Source organism: Saccoglossus kowalevskii, chromosome 19 (assembly GCF_978046115.1).
Source record: "Saccoglossus kowalevskii chromosome 19, keSacKowa6.1, whole genome shotgun sequence".
NCBI lineage: Eukaryota > Metazoa > Hemichordata > Enteropneusta > Harrimaniidae > Saccoglossus > Saccoglossus kowalevskii.
The window spans coordinates 13,171,868-13,197,000 of NC_140659.1; the positions used below are offsets into that span (position 1 = coordinate 13,171,868).

General features: G+C 33.6%; 1 protein-coding gene across 1 annotated transcript in view; it reads right to left on the minus strand.

The window, feature by feature from the left end:
- Positions 1-25,133, minus strand: part of LOC100374103 (cGMP-dependent protein kinase 1-like) — a 149,538-nt gene that overhangs the window by 72,109 nt on the left and 52,296 nt on the right. The window contains exon 3 of the mRNA XM_085494121.1: positions 15,746-16,532. Within this exon, the coding sequence (XP_085350247.1) occupies positions 15,746-16,257 (512 nt within the window). The 5' untranslated portion in view covers positions 16,258-16,532. The remainder of the gene's footprint in view (positions 1-15,745; positions 16,533-25,133) is intronic.

Genomic DNA, 25,133 nt, shown 5'->3' on the forward strand with positions numbered 1-25,133 from the left:
AATAACAACTGTGCTCAGGTAACATTATACATGTGTAGTATGGAGTAAGGTTAAAGCTAAATAATCTCATTTGTTTGACTAGGATGAATTCATGCACATAGGACATCTAAAGTTAGTACGATCTAATTCCTGCTTTCTGTTCATACATCAAAGAGGTTTATATTTAAATTGCAATTAATTCATACCTATTTTTGTCCTTTATGGTTACTATAACCATTAATTAATAATATAGACATTTTCGGTTAATGTTTGCTTTTTTTCTCAGTTCTTTATCTCTTTTCTTTTGAGTCAATATCCAAAAAAGGATACGATTTTGCAATAAAGATTACATGTATTACTGTAAAAGGGTTAATTATTCACTAGGTTTTAATTTTGCTTATTTCGCTGTGCCAGAAAATGCGCTAACTTAAAACCCAGTGAATAAGTAAAATTTAGCATAGAACACATTATCTAAATGATAAAACCGTGAATTTAACACCCACTGAATATGCCTGAAATGGTAAATCAGCGAAATTTAAACCCAGTGAAAATTTGTCATTTTACAGTATTTTTATTATTATAATAAACAAAAAAGGAGGCTCGAATGTCTCTTATTTCTTTTCACACTTATGTGTAATATAGTACATCTTTCCAACTGACACTGTATAAAATGCTAATTTGTTATCAAAGGCTGTTGCTGCGATAATCTATCAGCTATAGGCTGAAGATCAAAGCAAATACTGTAAAAGCATTTATTTTCGCTGGCATGTAATTTCATTATTTTGATGTTTTTAGCAATTTCAATGGTAGAGTTTTAAGTTCACAAACTTGGCAGAGAAACAATGAGATGTTTTGCAAGTTAATGTCGAATTACTTTAGCGAACTTCACCTACCCAAGAAAATAACAAAATTGAAAATCAGAAAATTATTAAATAATGCATTTACAGTACTCTATCACAGCAATAGAACAAGCTTCTGTGGTCTGTCTCTAGCCATTTACAAACACTTTGCTAGTCCGTACTAAGAGTCTGAGACAGATCTAGTTTGAATTAACTGTATTTTAGTTTGTGTTGAGGATTCTTACTGAGAACTAATGATTTTGATCTAAAAAAGAATTGAAATGAAGAAACAGACACTTCACAAATCGTTTATGTTTTTTTTTATCTTAACCTTAAATGAATAAATCTTTGTTAATGGTTTCTCTATTTGTTTACGTGTCATTATTAACCCTCAAAATACAGGATATGTACCATTTCAGTGTTTATCCATGGTAGGATCTCAACTCAGACTGATTAGCCTGTAAACACCCACTCTGCTGACTGTCAAGTTTTGTCTTCTGATTTATCTATAGTCATATTGAACATTGCCAACAATGATTTCACAAGGTATAAACAATTTAACAAACAACAACAAACCAACGAAATATGTTTCTGATGTAGTAGTAGTAGTAGTCCAGAGTTTTAAATCCGATTTGGTCCCCGAAGACGAGGGTGGCCAGATTCATCTTAAACTAGTGGCAATCGCTTGATTGTAACTGCCATTTAAGGTTTTTTGGAGCATGAGATAATTGGCCGGATGCCCTTCCTGACACCAATCCACTGTTTCGGCAGTGGGCCTAGCCTTTGAGGGACACACCCATCATGCAAGGCAGCATGCTATACATGACCTGGTCTGAAAGCATCATATGACTCATAACAGACTGAGTTCAGGAAAGAACCACTTGGTCAAGGATGGGGTGATCAGCACTTAAGTATACCCCTACATACCCCTGATGTATGTGATTTAAATCAGTTATTTTAAATCACACTGTATGTGCTTATCACATTCACTACAATGGACACTATTTTAAAATTAAATGCTCCATGATGCACAGATGTCAATGTCATTTATGAGTCATATATGTCCTGACATTAGTGCCCAACCCACCACCTGTTACATATGTATACCACTAAAATGATGTACCTATCATCCACCAATCACAAACAAAATAACATCATGAAACTACAAACAATGTTAAGACAGTATGATAACATAGATGGTTTAGAAGACTATTAATGTTAAACTCACCATACTTTATTTACAAGTGATATTGGTGGTGATCATAGCAAAGTCAAGGCCAACATTATATATTAAAAAAGAGAGATTCCAATGTAACACTGGTACTTAGCTGGGAGATTCCATTGTCACACTGGATACTTAGCTACAAGATTCCATTGTAACACTGGATACTTAGCTGGGAGATTCCATTGTAACACTGGATATTGAGCTACAAGATTCCATTGTAACACTGGATACTTAGCTACAAGATTCCATTGTAACACTGGTACTTAGCTGAAAGATTCCATTGTAACACTGGTACTTAGCTGGGAGATTCCATTGTAATACTGGATACTTAGCTACGAGATTCCATTGTAACACTGGATACTTAGCTGAGAGATTCCATTGTAACACTGGATGCTTAGCTGGGAGATTTCATTGTAACGCTGAATGCTTAGCTGGGAGATTTCATTGTAACGCTGAATGCTTAGCTGAGAGATTCCATTGTTACACTGAATGCTTAGCTGGGAAATTTCATTGTAACGCTGAATGCTTAGCTGGGAGATTCCATTGTCATACATATATTTACAAACAACAAATGAATGATGATTCTATTGCATGGGTAATCTATTTTGTACAAGGCACTTTCCAATTACAGCACCAACGATTAACAAAATCAAGATTTGTGATGACTGCAGTACAGGACGGTAAGTTACAAACAACCGTAAAAAATACCCTGAATGTTTTACCTTTTTAAAATATTTGTGTGAAAGTGAAGGTATGAAATAAAATAAAAATATACTACAGCAGATATACAAGCAGGCTAGAATATGAACCTGTGTAAACGTTTGAGTTGTTGACGTACACATTGGGAAAGCCTGAATGAGAAAAAATTGACATAGACTGCTTTGAAGTATTTATCATAGAAACCATACAAATTGAATCAGTTAGCACAAAGTAAAATGTCAGACAGTACTTAGCTTATAGTTGCTATGGAAACTAAACAAAGATGGTGAAGACAGGGGATTAGAATCAGTAATGGCTTCTTGCAGCATATGTAAGCATTCATTATTGGGACTTTACTGACAAATTATCGGCTCATTTTTGTGTGCATGTCATGTTAAGAAGGTTTGACTGAATTGAAGATTGTTTAATTTTCTTTTTACTTTTCATTATTATGGGTTCATGCCATTAGGACATACTGCAAATCGAAACAAAATTGGGGTCACCGGGCCATTTTTTAAGAAATGAGAGTTTAAAATATTATGGAAATTATTTTTTTGTATTTTAAAATTTCACTTTTTGACTTCATATGTTATTACTAATATGAATCATAATATTGTTGAAAAATATTTCAAAAAATTAGTTAGTTTCCATGGTGATAATAGTTTTCTATTACATGTATATACAATGGCTAGGATAATAACAAATCTTGAAAATGTGTATTTAGAATTCTAGTTATATTCTGAAATCTTCACATCGGTTTATCATAACCCAAACCTAGTGAGAGATTAATGAGGCATCTATGTACTAAGTTTCATTGATAAGCAATGATTGGTTCTAGAAATATTGATGGACAAGCTGAAAATTGGATTATGGTAGATAGGTAATTAGTATGCAAGAATCCCAGTCCAAAACTAATCAGATTTTTTGCATTCACCTATGTACCAATATTTTATAGAAATGCAAAAATAGCTTCGAGATTACCACTGGAAAAGCTGGAAATTTGATAATTGTTAAGAAATTAGTACGTGTATGTACCGGTTTCAATCCCAAACTGAGAAGGTATGTATGTATTGTACATTGCTCCTGGGTACAAAAATGTAGTTTTATTGAAATGCATGATTAGGTTCTAGAAGATACCAATGAAAAATCTGAAAATTGGTTATTCATTAAGTAAATTACATGTAGATATAAAATTAGTATGAAGAGATTTCAATCCCAAAAGTAAGAAGGTACCGTTATGTTCATTTTTCCTGGGCAACAATTTACCAAGTTTCAATAAAATGCAATGATTAATTTTTGAGATATTGATGGAAAAGCAGAAAGTTGGTTAATTGTTATGCAAATTTTGTAATTAGTATGCACAGGATTCATTCCTAAACTAAGAAGCTTAGTTTAAATTGTTTTCGGGTCCATATATACCAAGTGTTCCATTGAAAGGCAAAGTTGGGATATTGATGGGAAAGCTGAAAAAATAATTATTATTAGATAATTAATATGCACAGATTTTTAAATCAAACTCGCATAGCAATACGAATTGTCAGGTAACCTTAATCCTGATCGATCAACACAAGTTTTACCGATACATGCCTGAAATTCACTTTACCACAATTTACCACTATGTCTGTAGAGGTCACATAGCTGGGTTTCTTCCCCTTTGATTATATTAGACCGGCTCTAATTAGAGGATTCTATCAACAATTGCATGTATATCCAGATTTGTCATAACACATTGTGTTATATATACATACATGTCACATGATGTTAAATTATTGTTACCATGACAACAGTTGTTCGTGCAGGGGTTAATGGGGTTTAAACTTGTATATAATATAAAAGGAGATTTGATTCAAAAGCGATGTGACTTTTGATAAAATTCACAGATAAGATACTATCAGGCTAAATCAAAACACAATTTTATCTATGTACACTGACAGTAACTTAGTACATAGCATTGATACATGCTGTTTTGCAGAGTACTTCAGGTAACATATAGCAACACCATAATAACACAGTGGCTGATGATTACTTTTCCTGGTCCCTGTTTTTACATAAATGGAAATTTATAATACCATTGATTATGTGAATAACTTGGGATATCTTTGAATTACCTGTACATTGTACAGTGCATGACAGAAACCTGTACCTTAGTTGATAACATGTTTATGAGTATTTGTATATAATGGTTCTCAGCATTCATTCAAATTCAAATTCAAATTCAAACATGTAATTGTGACTAATTCAAGAGATCAACATGGTCTACTCTCGTATACTGTGCATACGTCTTCAGCCATGCCTGAATGTGAACACAGCAATAGAAATACTATTTGGTTAAAAAGTTGACTCAACACATTGTCTGCTGACTCATTTCTTTCCACTGATGTAGTATGTCTGTAGAGCTTTAACCTGTGTTAAATACTCTACCATGAACTTAAAACATTGATTGCATATGCGCAGGAGGTACACATTAACAATGGCCCACATTTATCAAAGATTATGGTATTGTCACATGATAACCACCTGGAAATCAGTTAATTAGTTAATTAATTAATTAATGATCAGTTAATTAATGAATTAAGTTACATTCTAGTTTTGACTATTTTTTAATGTAATGATGGAGCCAGGCTATGATAGTTATCTGTTGATTTGTCAATATTTGAAACTATTTCATTATCAAGAGAATTTAATGCCAATGAAATGGTTTTTGATTCCAACCCTTTCAGAGCCATCATTTTTTGGTTGGAATATTTTTACGATTTGTTCATATCATACTTTTGTATTATCCAACAAAATGATTAAACATGCTCAACAAATATTATAAGGTTATTTCGAGAGTGATGGCAAGTATGTGCGTACACATAGGCAGTATGGTGACCTACTGCCTGATCCCATCGACTAGCATTCGCTCACCCAGACTGCCTGAGTTCATACTTTGTGGTATTCTCAGGATAATCTTATTATTATAAATCTTTTTCCTACGTGTAATAATAATTTAATTAGATAACAGCGTAAAATAAAATGAAAAATTTTTACGTTATGACAGGATTCTATTCCCGCTGTGTTACGGCAGATAAAAGTGTTCGATTGTGACATAAATGTGACACACATTTCTCAAATAAGGAAGTAATGTAAACACATCCATAACACTTTTGAACACGTCTGTATGGCATTCATGCTGTCAGATGTATAATAATCAGACTTATTCAAATTTAATAAGAGGAGTCTGTAATTTAATCCCTAGTGAAGTTAGGTCTGTGTGTCCTTGTTTGGCAGTTTAGCCACAAATCTTATACAGTCATTCCAAAAACTTTTATCTAAAATTCATCCCACTTGTCTCACTAGAAAATTTCTAAACTATGTGTTGTCTCATAATGCATTGAAATCTGGCATTCAAAAACTAGCGGCAATTGATGTGTTTAAGTCGTATATTCACACTCAAATCTGGCATTCAAAAGATGGCGGCAAATTCACACAGAATGTTAGTTTTTGTATTTCGTATCAATCACTGCTTTCAAAATGTTGTAATTATAAAATATCTATGTAGTTTATGACAATAATTGGATTATAATAATCTGATTAAATCCTTGTAAAGTAAACTGAAATGTACATGACACATCACTGTGTTTATTCCTATAGGACTACAGACTGGGTAGTATAATAACGGCAAAGTGTGCTTGCATCCACAAGTACTGTATTTGCTTTATTAGAAGCGCATCTGCAATAAAAGCTCATATAATTCAACATTTGCTTTTATTACAAACTGAATCATTAGATATTCTGAACAATTCTTTTAATAACATAAACACATGTGCTACAGAGCACAGTATTAGTTCCCAGACAGCTTATGTGAGTTGTCTACAAAATCTTGTATTGCTAGATTTTGTAAGTCTATTTGGAAAGATAAAGCTCAGAAAAAAAAGGACAAGTTTCTAGACAATTTATTCTTGGCAATAATTAGCATAAATTTTTTTTTTTTTTAATTTGACTAAAAAATTGTTTTTAATTTTAATAGGTACATCTGATTACAAGAAAAATGAATATTTTGTTTCCATGCCTACTATACTAAGAGCAACCATCTTAATTATTCCACAAGTGGTGAACGAAACAAGATCCAAACACGATATACAGAGTACAGGAATCAAATTAGCAAATTTAACCTTGCCATAATAACAGTCCACCTGATGCCAGACTCTTATATCATTCATGATGGATATTCTCGGGTGGGGTGGGGGGTGGGGATGTACAACCAGGCATTTTCACCGAATAGCATCTACTGTATCACAAAAGTATCAGAAAACTGTACTGTGGGATGGTTGTTAAGACTTCCCTGAACAGTGTAACAAGATTACCTCTACATGTACAACATAAACTTGCTTGTTCAGGATTACTTCAAAAGTGAGTTTGTGCGGTTTCCTTGACTTTAGCTTTCACCGGCTCTTTGATCAGCGTTCCACAGCAGCCCGCACAGAACCCATAGAAATACATGGTATAGTTGTGTACGTCTTAATGTAGAATGCTCTTTGACATTGCTCTGCCCCCAAGAATGCAGTCTACATCTTTCAATTAACTTTTGACATACATGGGTCGAAGGTCAATTATGATCAATAGGCTACATTGTGTATATATGAAAACACAAAATCACCATATATAGCCGATTGATCATAATTGACCCTTGACCCATGTATGGGGGTTTAATGGTTTGACATCACCTAGTCTAGGATATTTAATGACACTATACAAGCACAAATCATTGATTTTTAGCGACAACCAATATAACATGGTACATGCTTTGTCTTACATGACAGCATCACAAAAGAAGTAAATAACAATAAAAAAAAATTAAGCATATAACCAGATAAACCGAACAAAGCCGTACAATGACAGAAAACATTTTTACTATAACGAGGAAGACATTATCTTTTTTCTCATTAACTTCATACTCAGCAGTCCCAAGCGGCATGATCACCAAACTCATGCTCAACCATTTATGTTAATATTTTAAATACAGCTTACAGGCATTTCTAATAGAGCACGTATGTATGTTAATTTGCATAACCTAAGCATCTCATTCGGATAGTCTCACTGCCATGTGAACTTTGACCTTCCTAGAACAGGTTGCAATAAAAACCCACTTTTGTACCTACACCTAAAAAGGTGTGCAGCACCAATTTTAGAAATAAATCTTTTTTTTTATGTCGTTGTGGATTGTTGGTAGTTTATTATCTTAAAATTGTTACCAAGGCCCTAATTGTTAAATTATCTTAATGCCTCACTGTCTCTATTAGTTGTGTTCATACTACACAAAGTAGAGGCTAAGATTTAAGCTAATCTCATATATGCAAGGTTCTGCCCATCCTGATTTGAGTGCCGTCGTTAATTAATATTCATGAGCTAATTAATATTCATTTTCCCATTCTACTAGCTACGATTTAACTACTTTAATTATTTTAACTTTTATTTCAAATATTGCAATGTAAAATTAATCTTATTTGATAAAAGGGAGAAATATATTAATGTATAATATATTGTATGTTTTTATTTTCATTGTATTTATGTTCCTTACCATACAAAAACCCTCTGAAGGTTTTTAGTCGTGTAATAAAGTTATAATAATTAATATGTTTACATTTACCGGTACATTGAATTCGCACATGAGAGGTAACAGAGGTTAGCACAGGCTAAGGAATGCCTAAATTTATTATAATTATACAAAGCTATTCAGTAATTTTAACTATGATTACTCGGTGCAGTAAATAGTAGGGCATACATGTTAGTTCAATAGGTGATTTTCCGTACATTTGCGAGATCTCGCGAGATGCATGAAAGACGCGCGTCGAACGTCTGCCGCAAAAATCGAACGATTTGATTTTGAACTAGAATTTCTTTATTTCGTAGCTTACATTGACCGGCCGATCTTCGACAGAGGAATATTGCTTTCGAATACCCTTACTTAATCGAAATTGCCTATCATCAAATGTGGACAGCAAATTATTAAGCATGGAAATCTCCCCGAAATACTTTCGCGTTTGTCGAATCCTACGCGATGTTTGACGCGACTACGACGCTATGACCTTTGTTTGTCCTGTTTTTACGTTCGATTTCACGCCTAACGCGTGATTCTCGCAGTGAACAGAAAATGGTCTATTGTTATAAAACGATACCAAAGCAAATTAAAAAAATGCAGATTGCAGAGCCTCATCGTCAGTTCTTTTTTTCTCTCAAGAACAATATCTCTAGATGTTTTTGTCACTCGTTTGTTTATTCGAATCAACATCTTCATGAATAAGCAATCACCTTAGGTAAGGCATAGTAATACCACTTGAAACAAACACTATTAGGGAAAATCTGAATATTAAAATATCAATTTACCCATACACAAAATTCTACGGATTTCATTTGAATGAAGTAGAAAATATGATGCCTTTTTTGTTATAACGAATCATAAACCCTGTAGAGGCTATGAAAGCACATGGCGGAGCAAAGGATCAACATTCCCGAAACAGAGATTAGTAGTCATAGTAACCAGAGCTTAACACAGACTTTATTAGTACTCGATATTATACTTTCTGAATTCATGTGTTGGTCAAAATAGTCAGTCTGTCCTTTAAAATTATTTTTAGAATAATAATTTTTTTGTATTTTTCTGCCCTGATTTACTGTAATTATTTGGACTTAATTTTTGCTATTTTCTCTGAAAAACACTCAAAAAGTCTTTTCAGCAAAAAAAATTATAGCTGAAATGAAGTATTTTGGGGTGTTACTATTTCATTATTATATTTTCCCTCAGGTATTTCAGTATAATGTGTGACTGGAGTCAATTCTAAATAAGAATGTACATTTTGAATGAATACAATAAAAAGATATTATTTTAATTATTATCAAGCCTTCTCACCAGGTCTCAATAAGAAAACCGCATTTGAGATCTAGTGACTCTTGGATCTTAAAAAATGAATACTTCTTTATTGAAGACTTAACCCCAATGTTAGATCAGGTCGCTCTATGTCTGCGTGTTGTCAAACAGACAAAACAATGTACTATGCATGTGTAATGCCGAAGGGGAAAAAAAGATTACACCAAGGAAACAAGTTCTGCAAAAAGCATTCAATCAGAGATCTTTGAAAATCTGCATGTTTTGGTTTATCTGTTGTCATAGTGATATGCAAATACAGTGTAAGAGACAGTTAATAGCTGTAGTAATCTGGCCCTAGGGGGAACGAAACAATTTACATATGGAGGACACTTATTTATGCAAGGATCCTTATTTCCTTTTCTCACTTTCAATTTGGTGAAAAATATCACCAATTTTGACACAATTACATCACAAGAAAATGAAACACAAAAAGCAAGACAATATTTTAATACTCTTCTAGCAACACAGTGACATGGTCTCATTTCTGCTTTGATGGTTGCCAAGACAACCACACGACAAACTGAGTAGGATTGGATTGACTTATTGTCAGCATTATTTCATTCCTATCTTAAAAAGACACACATTCATCCAACATGTTCAACGTCTGCAAATCATTTTTTTTTCAAGCACAATCCTCTTCAAATCAAATTATATCTATACAGTACTACAGTCAATTTTCTTCAACCGAGGATGGCATTGCAAGAAACATAAACATTCATTAAAAATATGAATAAACAGAGGAAATATTCATTTATTATCTACTAATTAGGATTGCTGTTAAAAATTATTTCTACTTTATGACGTTGTAGTGCTGAATTGTAGATTGATCATGCAGTGTACTGGTAGCCATGGCAATGGAAACTTGTCACCATACATACCATTTTAAACAGATGTCAGGCACAACAATGAAAAAAGTCTTGCAATGATCTTACAGCAACACTTTAAACTATGCTTTCATATGGGTTAATATCCACAACACAACTATCATATATATAAAGAAAGTTGACAGAAAAAGTAAGAGCCAAGGTAGGTTGCTATGGTTACTTTCTCTGTTACTGCCTGTAAGCAATTTGATGACTATTTTGTGTGTGCAATGATGTGAAATTTCAACTCTAATCAGATGTGACTGGTAGAAGTATTAAACCTCTATTAAATGTTTCCTCAATCGATAATTCCATACATAGTGCCGGAAAACTCAACATTACGCACAATACAAGTCTACGTAGATAAAAACCGTTGTGGAAACGAAATAAGAAAAATAGTTATTTTCAAACGCCATATATTACATATAGAACAGATTAATTTAAGACAGAATCCAAAGAATATTAAAAAATATATTGAATTAATTTTTGAGAGCTTATGTTTTAAAAAATATGAATGTGCACTGGACAAAGATTAGAAAGACGGATTTGAATATAATATTTTTATATATGATATATTGGAACATAAATCCAGAGTTGTTGCCATGGTGATTACAAGAACATGAATCCAGTTTCTACAAGGTTTATTTTGCCACATATATAGCAGGATACAACTTTCAAACATCACAAATTGTCTGTGTGTCCTTGCAACGATTTTCATAATTTACTGATGGGGGAAAAGAAATGCATTTTCATCACCTAGGAGATGTCACTCTCAAGATTTCTACTATCAAGTTCATGTTTTTCATATTCAGAAATTAATCAAAGAAAGCTTAGAAATAACTCCTGTGTGCTGAGAGTATTGGAGACACATTAAAAATTAATTCAAAATTGAACTTGAGATGTTGATGGAAACGCAGAAAATTAATTATGCAAATAAGGTAACTAACAGATTTAAGTGTAAAACTAATAAGGTCTGCACAATGTACCAAGTTTCATTGAAATGTGATTAGAACCAAAAAAATATTAATTATTATGCTAATTAGAGAATTAATATGAACAGATTTTAACCCAAAATTAATCAGGCTGTCTATTGTCCTAGACCATTTATGTATCAAGTTTTATTCAAATGTGATGATCAATACTTGAGATATACAGTATTAATTAATTATGTTAATTAGGTGATTAAGAAGCATAAATATTTACCAAAAACTAATATGATGTATAGTCCTAGGTTCATTGAAATGTGACAGGTACTCTTGAAAAGTTTCGTTGAAATCCAATGAGTGGTTTTTAGACATCAGTGCAACAGCCATAGAACAGCAAAAAATTAACTAATTATGCAAATTAGGTAATTAATAGGCACAATTATTTATCCCAAAATTAATCAGGTCTCTGCATAGTCCTAGAATATCTATGTCGCAAGTCTCATTGAAATGTGATGATTAGTACTTGAGATATCAGGTGAAAAGCTGAAAATTAACTAATTATGCTAATAAGGTGATTAATATGCACAAATATTTACCCAAAACTAATTAGGTCTCTGCACAGTCCTCAAGTAACTATGTACCAAGTTTCATTGAAACGTGATCATTATTACTCAAAATATCAAAACCTGAAAATTAATTAATTATGCAAATTAGGTAATTAATATGTACTGATATTACCCTAAAAACTATCAGGGTTGTGCAGTGTCATATGACATCTATGTACCAAGTTTTATTGAAATGTTATGATTAGTACTTGAGATATCAGTGGAAAAGTCGAAACTTGATTAAACATTATGTAAATTAGGTAATTAATAATATTAACAGATTTTTACCCAAAACTAATCAAATCTGCGTATTAGTTCAGAGCATCCATGTGCCAAGTTTCATTGAAATCCAATGAGTGGTTCTTCAAAAATCAGTGGAACAGTCGTAGAACAGCTTAAAATCAGTTAATTATCATGCAAATTAGGTAATTAATATTCATTGATTTTTACCCGAAACTAATCAAATCTGCGCACTAGTTCAGAGCATCCATGTGCCAAGTTTCATCAAAATCCAATAAGTGGTTCTTCAGATATCAGTGGAACAGTCTTGGAACAGCTAAAAATCAGCTAATTATCATGCAAATTAGGTAATTAATATTCATAGATTTTTACCAAAACCTAATCAGCTCTGTGCATTATCCCAGAGCATCTATGTACCAAGTTTCACCATAATTTGATTAGTGGTTCTTGAGATAACGGTGGAACAAAAAAAGTGACAAACATACATACATACATACATACATACATACATACATACATACATACATACATACATACATACAGACATACAGACATACAGACAGGGTAACTGCAAAGACTCCCTTTTGTGCTTCGCACACGGGAGTCAAAAAATCACTGCAGCTAGGGTTACTATTGGTTTCCATGAAAACATACATGAGCATTGCATCCTATTTTATCAGGAGTTTCTCTCGCATTTTTGCAACAGTATACCATAATCCCTTTCATAAAAGCATGTCTGTTTTTTTATATAATAAATTGTGCTTTGTAAATTTCAAATGATGATTTGAAAAAACAATTTGACATTTGACCAATCATAAAGGTTTGGCAATGGCATGGCATTAAATTGACATTTGACCAATCATAAAGGTTTGGCAATGGCATGGCATTAAATTGACATTTGACCAATCATAAAGGTTTGGCAATGGCATGGCATTAAATTGACATTTGACCAATCATAAAGGTTTGGCAATGGCATGGCATTAAATTGACATTTGACCAATCATAAAGGTTTGGCAATGGCATGGCATTAAATTGACATTTGACCAATCATAAAGGTTTGGCAATGGCATGGCATTAAATTGACATTTGACCAATCATAAAGGTTTGGCAATGGCATGGCATTAAATTGACAAATGAGTGATGAAAACCTACAAAGACTAACAAGCATATTTTTTGGATTTGGATGAAGCACGAAGATCTCCCAGAATATTGTATAAATTTCCATAAAATCAGTTCATATGTTTCCATGAAATGATTATAATAATACTATTGCGATCACAAACCCATTACCTTGTTTTTTATACATATTCATAAATCCTTCCTTCCATCCAATTAATGAGAGCAGTGCACAATGACATCATTTTAAAAGGTTCTAACATTGTTCCATCAGCCAATAAAAATTTCCTGCTTGAGTTCAATTGTGAAATTTATAAATATTTATCAAAATAGAGGGAATGGGTTTGTGGTCACAAAAGTACTAAACAGACAAGTAGAAAATAAAAACTTATCAAGTTGTCTATTGTGTACAACTATTTCGCCTAATAAAATAATAATGGCTAAGTTTTTACTTTAATATAATAATGAAGAGAGATGATAAGTAAAAAAAAAAATTCCATAAATAAAAAAAAAGATTTTATTTTACATAACATTCATAGAAACTTTGAACTAAAACTATTAATATGATAACCATACCAGAACAGGTTGCATAAAAACCTACTTTTATACCTACTTGACCCTGATGACAAGCTATTCATACAAAAGAACTAATTGGGCGGGACAGACACAGTCCGTGTCAGACTGACTGAACCTTGAATTACCCTGAACCTGACCAGTTGATGTAGATACGTTATTGTTTGATTTTTATGTTTTTTGGCATACTTACATTTACAACTATTTCCAAACACGTAAATAAATTGCAGCGACTTTCACCGTGCAAGATTTGAAATAATTACCAAAATAAAATAAAAATGGGCATTGACAAAATTTGCTATTACATGGCTGTGAGCTAACATATAAACATAATTTATAACCACAGAAGACTTGATTTAATCCCATGATAAATGAGAAAAAAAAAAGAAATGACGGGGAAAATGGCAGGTAAAACATATGTCTCTCTCTTCTAGTTTACATGCATGTCATTCTTGAAATAAAAGATTAATTTTCAAATAATTTCCCAATTGGTTTAAGCATTGATTGATTAATGCAAACAAAATTTTTTTCGTTTAAGCAGTTTTTGAAAAAGATTTTTAAGAGTTTACATAATGGCAAGTGTCACACTAGACAATGCTTAGCACGCCAGCAATGTTAAATCATGCCCTTCATCGAAGTATATAGCATAGGAACATGCTATGTGCCAGAAAGTTGTGTTTTTTGCCCTACTTGTTTTCTCCAGTTATTTCATGCTGTTTGCATATAGTTTTCAATCAATACTCAAATTTTCGGTCTATCAAAAATGTCTAAGAAGCTGAACACAAAACACAAGGGTTTGGAATGATATCGGCAAAATATCAATCTACTTAAGCAGTAAGTCACTGTTGCTAGGTTGTCATGTCAGTTATGTTTACAAGCGTAAAGTATGGATGAATTTAACAAGCTAAATGAGGAGCTCTGATGTCAACAATTCCTGACAAGAAGCTGTCATCAGGTAAGCGAGACGGGTGAAGTAGAGTAGCTATTGATAGAAACAACACGGCAGCAATCTCGGTCACATGAGTATGATACCATTGTTAGTTTCATAAAGACGACATACTAAATCGGCGCTTCACTTTGTTATTGAAATAATGAACAGTTAACTGGGATTTATCGACAAGCGCATACAAGCTGTCCTATTATATAAATCTGACCCGTAAACAGCAAATAATTCCACAAGGAAAACATAGTTTTTAACAAATGATAGCCAGGGCAGTTACCGAAATTAATATGCCCACGATTCGTAGAATCATGCTATTTCACCGACCATTTACGGTTACTAGTATACACCGTAGAGCTAAGAATAGAGGCCCATGTGTACACGAACACAGTTTCCCACGGCGTTAAAGTAAATAAACAAGACACTCTGATCCGGCTCGTGTTAGCTTGAGGCTTGGCAACGGAATGTTAACGTGGACATACAATCAGAATGAAAAGTCAACAGCTTTCGTACAAAAACATAACACTTGTTATGTAGTCTGACCTACATAAACACGTATGATATAGCCACTGGAAAATTATTTTCCCCGGCAACGAGATACACACTAGAACCATTTCCAATACAATGCATATCCTGTACTCGACTCAGATTAGAGACAACGTAACTGTACGTTGGGTCTGAAACACGATCGGTAACGTACATGTTGCCCACTGCACGGTGCAGCTCCAAAATTACGCAACTTTCAGTACTTCCATGGGTGACCCATCGATGAATGAGAGACACGTTTAAACACCAACACGTGTACACACACGCACTGATAACAACCTACCCACCTGAAGTCTTTCGGATGCCGTTCAAGATCTGCTAGCTGCCCAGGTTCAATATTCTGCAACCCGCTTTCACCGGAGACACCTTGTTTTTTGTTACGATCTTTGTTACTTGCACCGGCCATGCCACTTTCTTCGTGTATTGTTGATAAGATATCTGGCACTCCATCTTTTCCCTGGTGTGTAGCTTGCAAAACAGATTTGAGTTTATCAACTTCTTCTTTGAGACGCGTGATTTCGCTGTCCCTTTCGGCGATACTCACACTTCGCGCTTTCAATTCCTGTTGGTATTTTTCTATCACTGCGTCTTTTTCCTTCATTTCCTTGCGTAGCTCCGTAACCACGGTTTTGAATCGATTGATATCCGTCGTCTGCCCATCGACGACGACATTATCGGACTTTGAGGCGCTAGCGCCATTGCCCATCTTCGTTCTGAGCGGCCCCGCTCCCAAGCTAGTTTTTGCCTTCACAGCGGCAGGCTTGCCAGCACTGCTAGCTAGTTGCGGTTTCTGTGGCATTGAGTCTACTTCCGCCTACGTCACGCTTGATGAATAGAGAATACTCGATATGCTAGCAACGCGTGAGACCCCAGCGGCACTCTATAAAAACTGATATTTCCTCCAGAAGTTCTCCGGCGATTTATTGAATAATTAAGAAAACCGAAACAAAAACAGTCCGCAATTTTTTTTTCACGTGTAGTTTTCCCGGGAAAACAGTCACATAATAAATTCCCGATGTAGTTGTCCTTGGCGAGTTGATGTTGATGCAGAAAGATTGAGTAGTCGACTTTTATCTGTAATAATAATACAGTACAAAAAATAACATTAATAATAAGTCGCTTTTGAAGTTTTTATTATTGTATACAGTGCTGTAGGGGGCGTGTCACTCCTGGTCGACGATATGAGTACCCGGATGAAGACTACAGTCTAAATCTACAACTAAATCTCGTCGAAAACAAAACCCACAACAATAATAACACATTATTTAAATTTGATATAATACGGAAGAAATTAGTGATAAGATCCGTGCAATAACGCGTACTGATACATTTTGGCCGCCGAACAAGCGTGCCTGTGAAGTTTTGCTAGATTACAAGTCCACACGATTATCCCAACACTCCGTATGAGGGCGCTGTAGTAAATGCCGTCTGATCAAGGTGTCGATCCAGGTCAGTATACAACAAGCAGTAAAAAACAACTAATTTTGGTATTTGACGTGCTGACATTGTTTTCAAGTGTCCCTAAAAACATTTTACTCAAACTTTATTTAAACTGTACTATCATCAATATAAAAATTTGCTGGCAGTTTGAATTAAAACAAATGTTTACTTATGAGAATGATTAATAACAGTGACAAGTACCTTCATACCCATATAAATATTGACAAAATCTCCTTAGAATAATTTTATTATTTTCAGTACCACTGCCACTGTTTATACTTATAAATATACTTAAATTTATAAACCCAACTGTTTCCATTTGGAAGCCAACTTATTGACCAATCCAAATCTTTGTAATAAACCCAACTGTTTCCATTTGGAAGCCATCTTATTGACCAATCCAAATCTTTGTAATAATAATAATAGTCTTTATTGAAGTCCTTTCCTAAACATGGACATAGATATAAGTACAATAAAGCATGGTTGTCATTCCATGTTAGAAACATTCAGAATAAAAAAAAAAGAAGATATACTAGTATAAAAAACTAAACTAAACAAAACTAAAACAAGAAAACAACAAACTATTAGCTTGACAGACACCTCTCTTTCTATTCAGTTAGTACTCATGCATAAATTAAAAACCATTTGAAGTGACTACGTCAATACAACATGCATTCACACATGTGCAACTGTTGTTTAAGTTTATAAATATTTAGGATTATAAATATTTTATAAGATACCTGCCTGCCTGAATGGAGTGTATGACTGAATATGATTTATATTAAAATAACTCTACATATCCACATCTAAATATTTATTATTACCCGGGGTATTATACATCTGTTACCATTATGCCATAAGTTACAGTGTGCCGTAATTTCGCGATATTGCACTGGGTATTTTCATCCTACCATATTAGGAAATGTGAATTCCAAATATGGAATGTTTACGCACACAAGCATCCTCTAATAATAAAAACAAACATGGCTGCCACCAGAGTTTGACCGGACTCCACACAAAGAATTTTGCTGTTTCCGTTTTTAACTTTTTGGATTTCGGCATTCCCATGATGTATCATTGGAAGGTAAAGATGTATAATAGTAAGGTTATTACGAGGATACCTAATAGTACGAACTCAGACAGTACACTGTCGCATCAACCTCGACATACTCCAGCTGTACTGTCTTCGTGCATACTTTGAAGTATTCTCGTAATAACCTCATATTATATAACTAAACACACAGCCAGAAATTTGCCTGTTACCATCTTTCAAGCACAGGCGCCAAATAGTGATGCGGGCACAAACAGAATCAAAGACAAAAAAATAAAAACGATGATTGGGGGCAAATTGTTCTATCCACCTTTCCAGTAGATACTCTTGTCTATAATTTTCTGTTATTCCAACACAAACACATACAGAGCATGTTTTCACTCTTTCATGCATTGTAGCATAAGAAAGACATTGAAGATATAACTTACAACATACTTCAATACAGAGTGACAGACACAACTTGTACCGTTGTATATTTGATTATAATCTTTCTTGCATTTTTGCGATTCCTTACTGAGAAAACAAGGTGCATTTTGTAATGCAGAACACAAATGTGTTAGAAAAACAACTAAATTGGAATGTGTTAAGCGCCCTCAACAGGCAATCAGAAAATACTTTCTTTTTTTTCCTTTGAAGAATCCAAGATACATATAACAATGACATCATTTACTCAACAATACAACAAACTCATTTATTATAAACACATCGAATCAGACTGATTCATCAATCCAGCGATAAACATATTGAGAGAACTTCTCATCACAACATTATGTAAACTTGAAACATAATTCAAACAAATCTTTGTTTTCCAAATTTGATGTGCACACATGTTTCTTTTCAATTTAATGTTAAATTACTGTAATATACTGTGAAATACTTTTTTTTAGCTGGAATTAATTTTTGCTGAAAACCTTTTTGGCTGTTTTGTATAGAATTTGTTTTCACTGATTTTTGACGAGTTGAATATAAAATATATAAAAAAAGGTATATTCGCTGGATTTTATTTTCACTGAAACTTTCCTTTAGCAAAAATTAATTCTAAGTGCAAATAAAGTATTTTACAGTATTTTTTTATTTAGCTGGAATTAGTTTTTGCTTAAAAAGACAGTTTGGTTCTTTTGTATGATGTTTATTTTTCACTAGTTTTTGATGAGTTGAATGTCAAATACAAAATCTATAGGAAAGAAGTATTATCACTGAATTTTATTTACATATTCATCTCTTTAGCAAAAATAAAATCCAAGTGAACATAAATAATAAATACTTCACATTATCATGAATCACATGTTTTGATATTGATTTTTCATAGTAATTGCCTTTTTCTTTTGCTTTTTCTAAAATTTTGACAAAGAAAGAAATCTGTGATGACCAAAAACACAAATATTTTTTTGCGGGCCTAATAAGTTACCATAGGATACATCTGAAAATGGGCTTATTTATTATGTTTCACAAATTAAAAACCTCAGCTGCACAGAATAGATCATGTATGTTTGCTTCCAACCAAATATTATTCCACTACTTCTGTCAACATAATTAAGAACTAATAACTTGGTATGTTTACCGTTTCCTTAGAAATCAAATAATTGTGTTTCCATTGATAAGAGCATTGATTGAGGAGATGTACTCAGTTCATAGCGCCACCAGTGTCAAATATTAGAAATGTTAATTTCGACAATTTCCGGATATTAAAATTGGAAAAGTATAAACTTTCGGTTCCCAGAAAATCACATCATCAAAATGCACATACCATGTACAAACCATACTTGTATATACCTGTTTATCATTTAACAGGAATAATGCGTCTCTTTCACTGATTACTGGTATCAAGATATGTAATTTAGAGAGTATAGTAACTCCATTATGTTATTTTCATTTCAGTAACCATTTCTCATATGTGTAGAAGCTGCATCCCTGTTAGAATATAGTACAGATGTTACAGTACCATTTTTGGAGCTTTTATTCGATTTATGTTGTATTATTTCATAAGGACACTTGAGATTAAGTACATGGATAATTACTACAAATAATTTTTGTTTCGTTAATATTTGAGGGGCATGAATAGTAATTACATTTTTTATGTAATTACGATGACCTCATTATTCTTGTTCATATTTCATCAGAAATTATACCATATGGTAGTACCATACAATAGTCTATTTTCAGTCAAAATTTTTCCCATCTAAATTTTAGCCAGTATCTTTAGAAATGAACATATTAGCCTATTAATGTAAATTATGTTGCTATGGTAATATTAGAGAAACAAATGTTACTCATAATAATTAATATGAAGTCTATCACATTTTAAATTATCATATCAAAGCATATTTTGTCTTTTTGCATCGTGATATTGCGTGGCAATATCTCATTATTAACATGTATTTCAATGGTTTCACTTTTTTAAAACTCAACCTAATATTAATATTGCTCTATAGATTTAATATTCCTGCATAGCTTTAAGCCCCAAAATTGTATTTATTTATTTATTTACTTTACATTCTAATCCTGTACATTGCTAAATATTTTATGTAAGTTCGCATTATTCTATGCTTACTAGGTCAGCTATTTCTAAATGACTAGAGTGAGCAGTTCAAAGCACGTATTTTGATGTCTACATCTGCAGACATGCAACCTGAAGTATGTTGCATCATGTACAGGTGAACGTAATCTGAATTATGTTACATCATCTACAGGTGAATGCAACCTGAAGTATGTTGCATCATGTACAGGTGAACGTAATCTGAATTATGTTACACCATGTACAGGTGAATGCAATCTGAATTATGTTACATCATCTACAGGTGAATGCAACCTGAATTATGTTGCATCATGTACAGGGGAATGCAATCTTAATTATGTTGCATCATGTACAGGTGAACGTAATCTGAATTATGTTACATCATCTACAGGTGAATGCAACCTGAAGTATGTTGCATCATGTACAGGTGAACGTAATCTGAATTATGTTACACCATGTACAGGTGAATGCAATCTGAATTATGTTACATCATCTACAGGTGAATGCAACCTGAATTATGTTGCATCATGTACAGGTGAATGCAATCTGAATTATGTTACACCATGTACAGGTGAATGCAATCTGAATTATGTTACATCATGTGCAGGTGAATGCAACCTGAATTATGTTGCATCAAGTACAGGTGAATGCAACCTGAATTATGTTACACCATGTACAGGTGAATGCAACCTGAATTATGTTGCATCATGTACAGGTGAATGCAATCTGAATTATGTTACATCATCTACAGGTGAATGCAACCTGAATTATGTTGCATCATGTACAGGTGAATGCAATCTGAATTATGTTACACCATGTACAGGTGAATGCAATCTGAATTATGTTACATCATGTGCAGGTGAATGCAACCTGAATTATGTTGCATCAAGTACAGGTGAATGCAACCTGAATTATGTTACACCATGTACAGGTGAATGCAACCTGAATTATGTTGCATCATGTACAGGTGAATGCAATCTGAATTATGTTGCATCATGTACAAGTGAATGCAACCTGAATTATGTTACATCATGTACAGGTGAATGCAATCTGAATTATGTTACACCATGTACAAGTGAATGTAATCTGAATTATGTTACATCATGTACAGGGGAATGCAATCTTAATTATGTTACACCATGTACAAGTGAATGTAATCTGAATTATGTTACATCATCTACAGGTGAGTGCAACCTGAATTATGTTACATCATGTACAGGTGAATGCAACCTGAATTATGTTACACCATGTACAGGTGAATGCAACCTGAATTATGTTACATCATGTACAGGTGAATGCAATCTGAATTATGTTACACCATGTACAAGTGAATGTAATCTGAATTATGTTACATCATGTACAGGGGAATGCAATCTTAATTATGTTACACCATGTACAAGTGAATGTAATCTGAATTATGTTACATCATCTACAGGTGAGTGCAACCTGAATTATGTTACATCATGTACAGGTGAATGCAACCTGAATTATGTTACATCATGTACAGGTGAATGCAATCGAATTATGTTACATCATGTGCAGGTGAATGGAACCTGAATTATGTTACATCATGTACAGGTGAATGCAATCGAATTATGTTACATCATGTACAGGTGAATGCAACCTGAATTATGTTACATCATGTACAGGTGAATGCAATCTGAATTATGTTACATCATGTGCAGGTGAATGCAACCTGAATTATGTTACACCATGTACAAGTGAATGCAACCTGAATTATGTTACACCATGTACAAGTGAATGCAACCTGAATTATGTTGCATCATGTACAGGTGAATGTAATCTGAATTATGTTACACCATGTACAAGTGAATGTAATCTGAATTATGTTACACCATGTACAGGTGAATGCAACCTGAATTATGTTGCATCATGTACAGGTGAATGCAATCTGAATTATGTTACATCATGTACAGGTGAATGCAACCTGAATTATGTTGCATCATGTACAAGTGAATGCAACCTGAATTATGTTACACCATGTACAAGTGAATGCGACCTGAATTATGTTGCATCAAGTACAGGTGAATGTAATCTGAATTATGTTACACCATGTACAAGTGAATGCAACCTGAATTATGTTGCATCATGTACAAGTGAATGCAACCTGAATTATGTTGCATCATGTACAAGTGAATGCAACCTGAATTATGTTGCATCAAGTACAGGTGAATGTAATCTGAATTATGTTACACCATGTACAAGTGAATGCAACCTGAATTATGTTGCATCATGTACAAGTGAATGCAATCTGAATTATGTTGCATCATGTACAGGTGAATGCAATCTGAATTATGTTACATCATGTACAGGTGAATGCAACCTGAATTATGTTGCATCATGTACAAGTGAATGCAACCTGAATTATGTTGCATCATGTACAGGTGAATGCAACCTGAATTATGTTACACCATGTACAGGTGAATGTAATCTGAATTATGTTGCATCATGTACAGGTGAATGCAACCTGAATTATGTTGTATCATGTACAAGTGAATGCAACCTGAATTATGTTGCATCAAGTACAGGTGAATGTAATCTGAATTATGTTACACCATGTACAAGTGAATGTAATCTGAATTATGTTACATCATGTACAGGTGAATGCAACCTGAATTATGTTGCATCATGTACAGGTGAATGCAACCTGAATTATGTTACACCATGTACAGGTGAATGTAATCTGAATTATGTTGCATCATCTACAGATGAATGCAACCTGAATTATGTTACACCATGTACAGGTGAATGCAACCTGAATTATGTTGCATCACATACAGGTGAATGCAACCTGAATTATGTTGCATCATGTACAGGTGAATGCAATCTGAATTATGTTACACCATGTACAGGTGAATGCAACCTGAATTATGTTGCATCATGTACAGGTGAATGCAATCTGAATTATGTTGCATCATGTACAGGTGAATGCAACCTGAATTATGTTACATCATGTACAGGTGAATGTAATCTGAATTATGTTACACCATGTACAAGTGAATGTAATCTGAATTATGTTACACCATGTACAAGTGAATGTAATCTGAATTATGTTACACCATGTACAAGTGAATGTAATCTGAATTATGTTACATCATGTACAAGTGAATGTAATCTGAATTATGTTACACCATGTACAGGTGAATGCAACCTGAATTATGTTACATCAAGTACAGGTGAATGTAATCTGAATTATGTTACACCATGTACAAGTGAATGCAACCTGAATTATGTTACATCATGTACAAGTGAATGCAATCTGAATTATGTTGCATCATCTACAGGTGAATGCAACCTGAATTATGTTGCATCATGTACAGGTGAATGCAACCTGAATTATGTTGCATCATGTACAGGTGAATGCAATCTGAATTATGTTGCATCATGTACAGGTGAATGCAATCTGAATTATGTTGCATCATGTACAGGTGAATGCAATCTGAATTATGTTGCATCATGTACAGGTGAACGCAACCTGAATTATGTTGCATCATGTACAGGTGAATGCAACCTGAATTATGTTGCATCATGTACAGGTGAATGCAATCTGAATTATGTTGCATCATGTACAGGTGAATGCAACCTGAATTATGTTACACCATGTACAGGTGAATGTAATCTGAATTATGTTACACCATGTACAAGTGAATGTAATCTGAATTATGTTATACCATGTACAGGTGAATGCAACCTGAATTATGTTGCATCAAGTACAGGTGAATGTAATCTGAATTATGTTACACCATGTACAAGTGAATGTAATCTGAATTATGTTACACCATGTACAGGTGAATGCAACCTGAATTATGTTGCATCATGTACAGGTGAATGCAACCTGAATTATGTTACACCATGTACAGGTGAATGCAACCTGAATTATGTTACATCATGTACAGGTGAATGCAATCTGAATTATGTTACATCATGTACAGGTGAATGCAACCTGAATTATGTTGCATCATGTACAGGTGAATGCAATCTGAATTATGTTACACCATGTACAGGTGAATGCAACCTGAATTATGTTACACCATGTACAGGTGAATGCAACCTGAATTATGTTGCATCATGTACAAGTGAATGCAACCTGAATTATGTTGCATCATGTACAGGTGAATGCAATCTGAATTATGTTACACCATGTACAGGTGAATGCAACCTGAATTATGTTACATCATCTACAGGTGAATGCAACCTGAATTATGTTGCATCGTGTACAGGTGAATGCAACCTGAATTATGTTGCATCAAGTACAGGTGAATGTAATCTGAATTATGTTACACCATGTACAAGTGAATGTAATCTGAATTATGTTACACCATGTATAAGTGAATGCAACCTGAATTATGTTGCATCATGTACAGGGGAATGCAATCTGAATTATGTTACACCATGTACAAGTGAATGTAATCTGAATTATGTTACATCATGTACAGGGGAATGCAATCTTAATTATGTTACACCATGTACAAGTGAATGTAATCTGAATTATGTTACATCATCTACAGGTGAGTGCAACCTGAATTATGTTACATCATGTGCAGGTGAATGCAACCTGAATTATGTTACATCATGTACAGGTGAATGCAATCGAATTATGTTCGATCATGTGCAGGTGAATGCAACCTGAATTATGTTACATCATGTA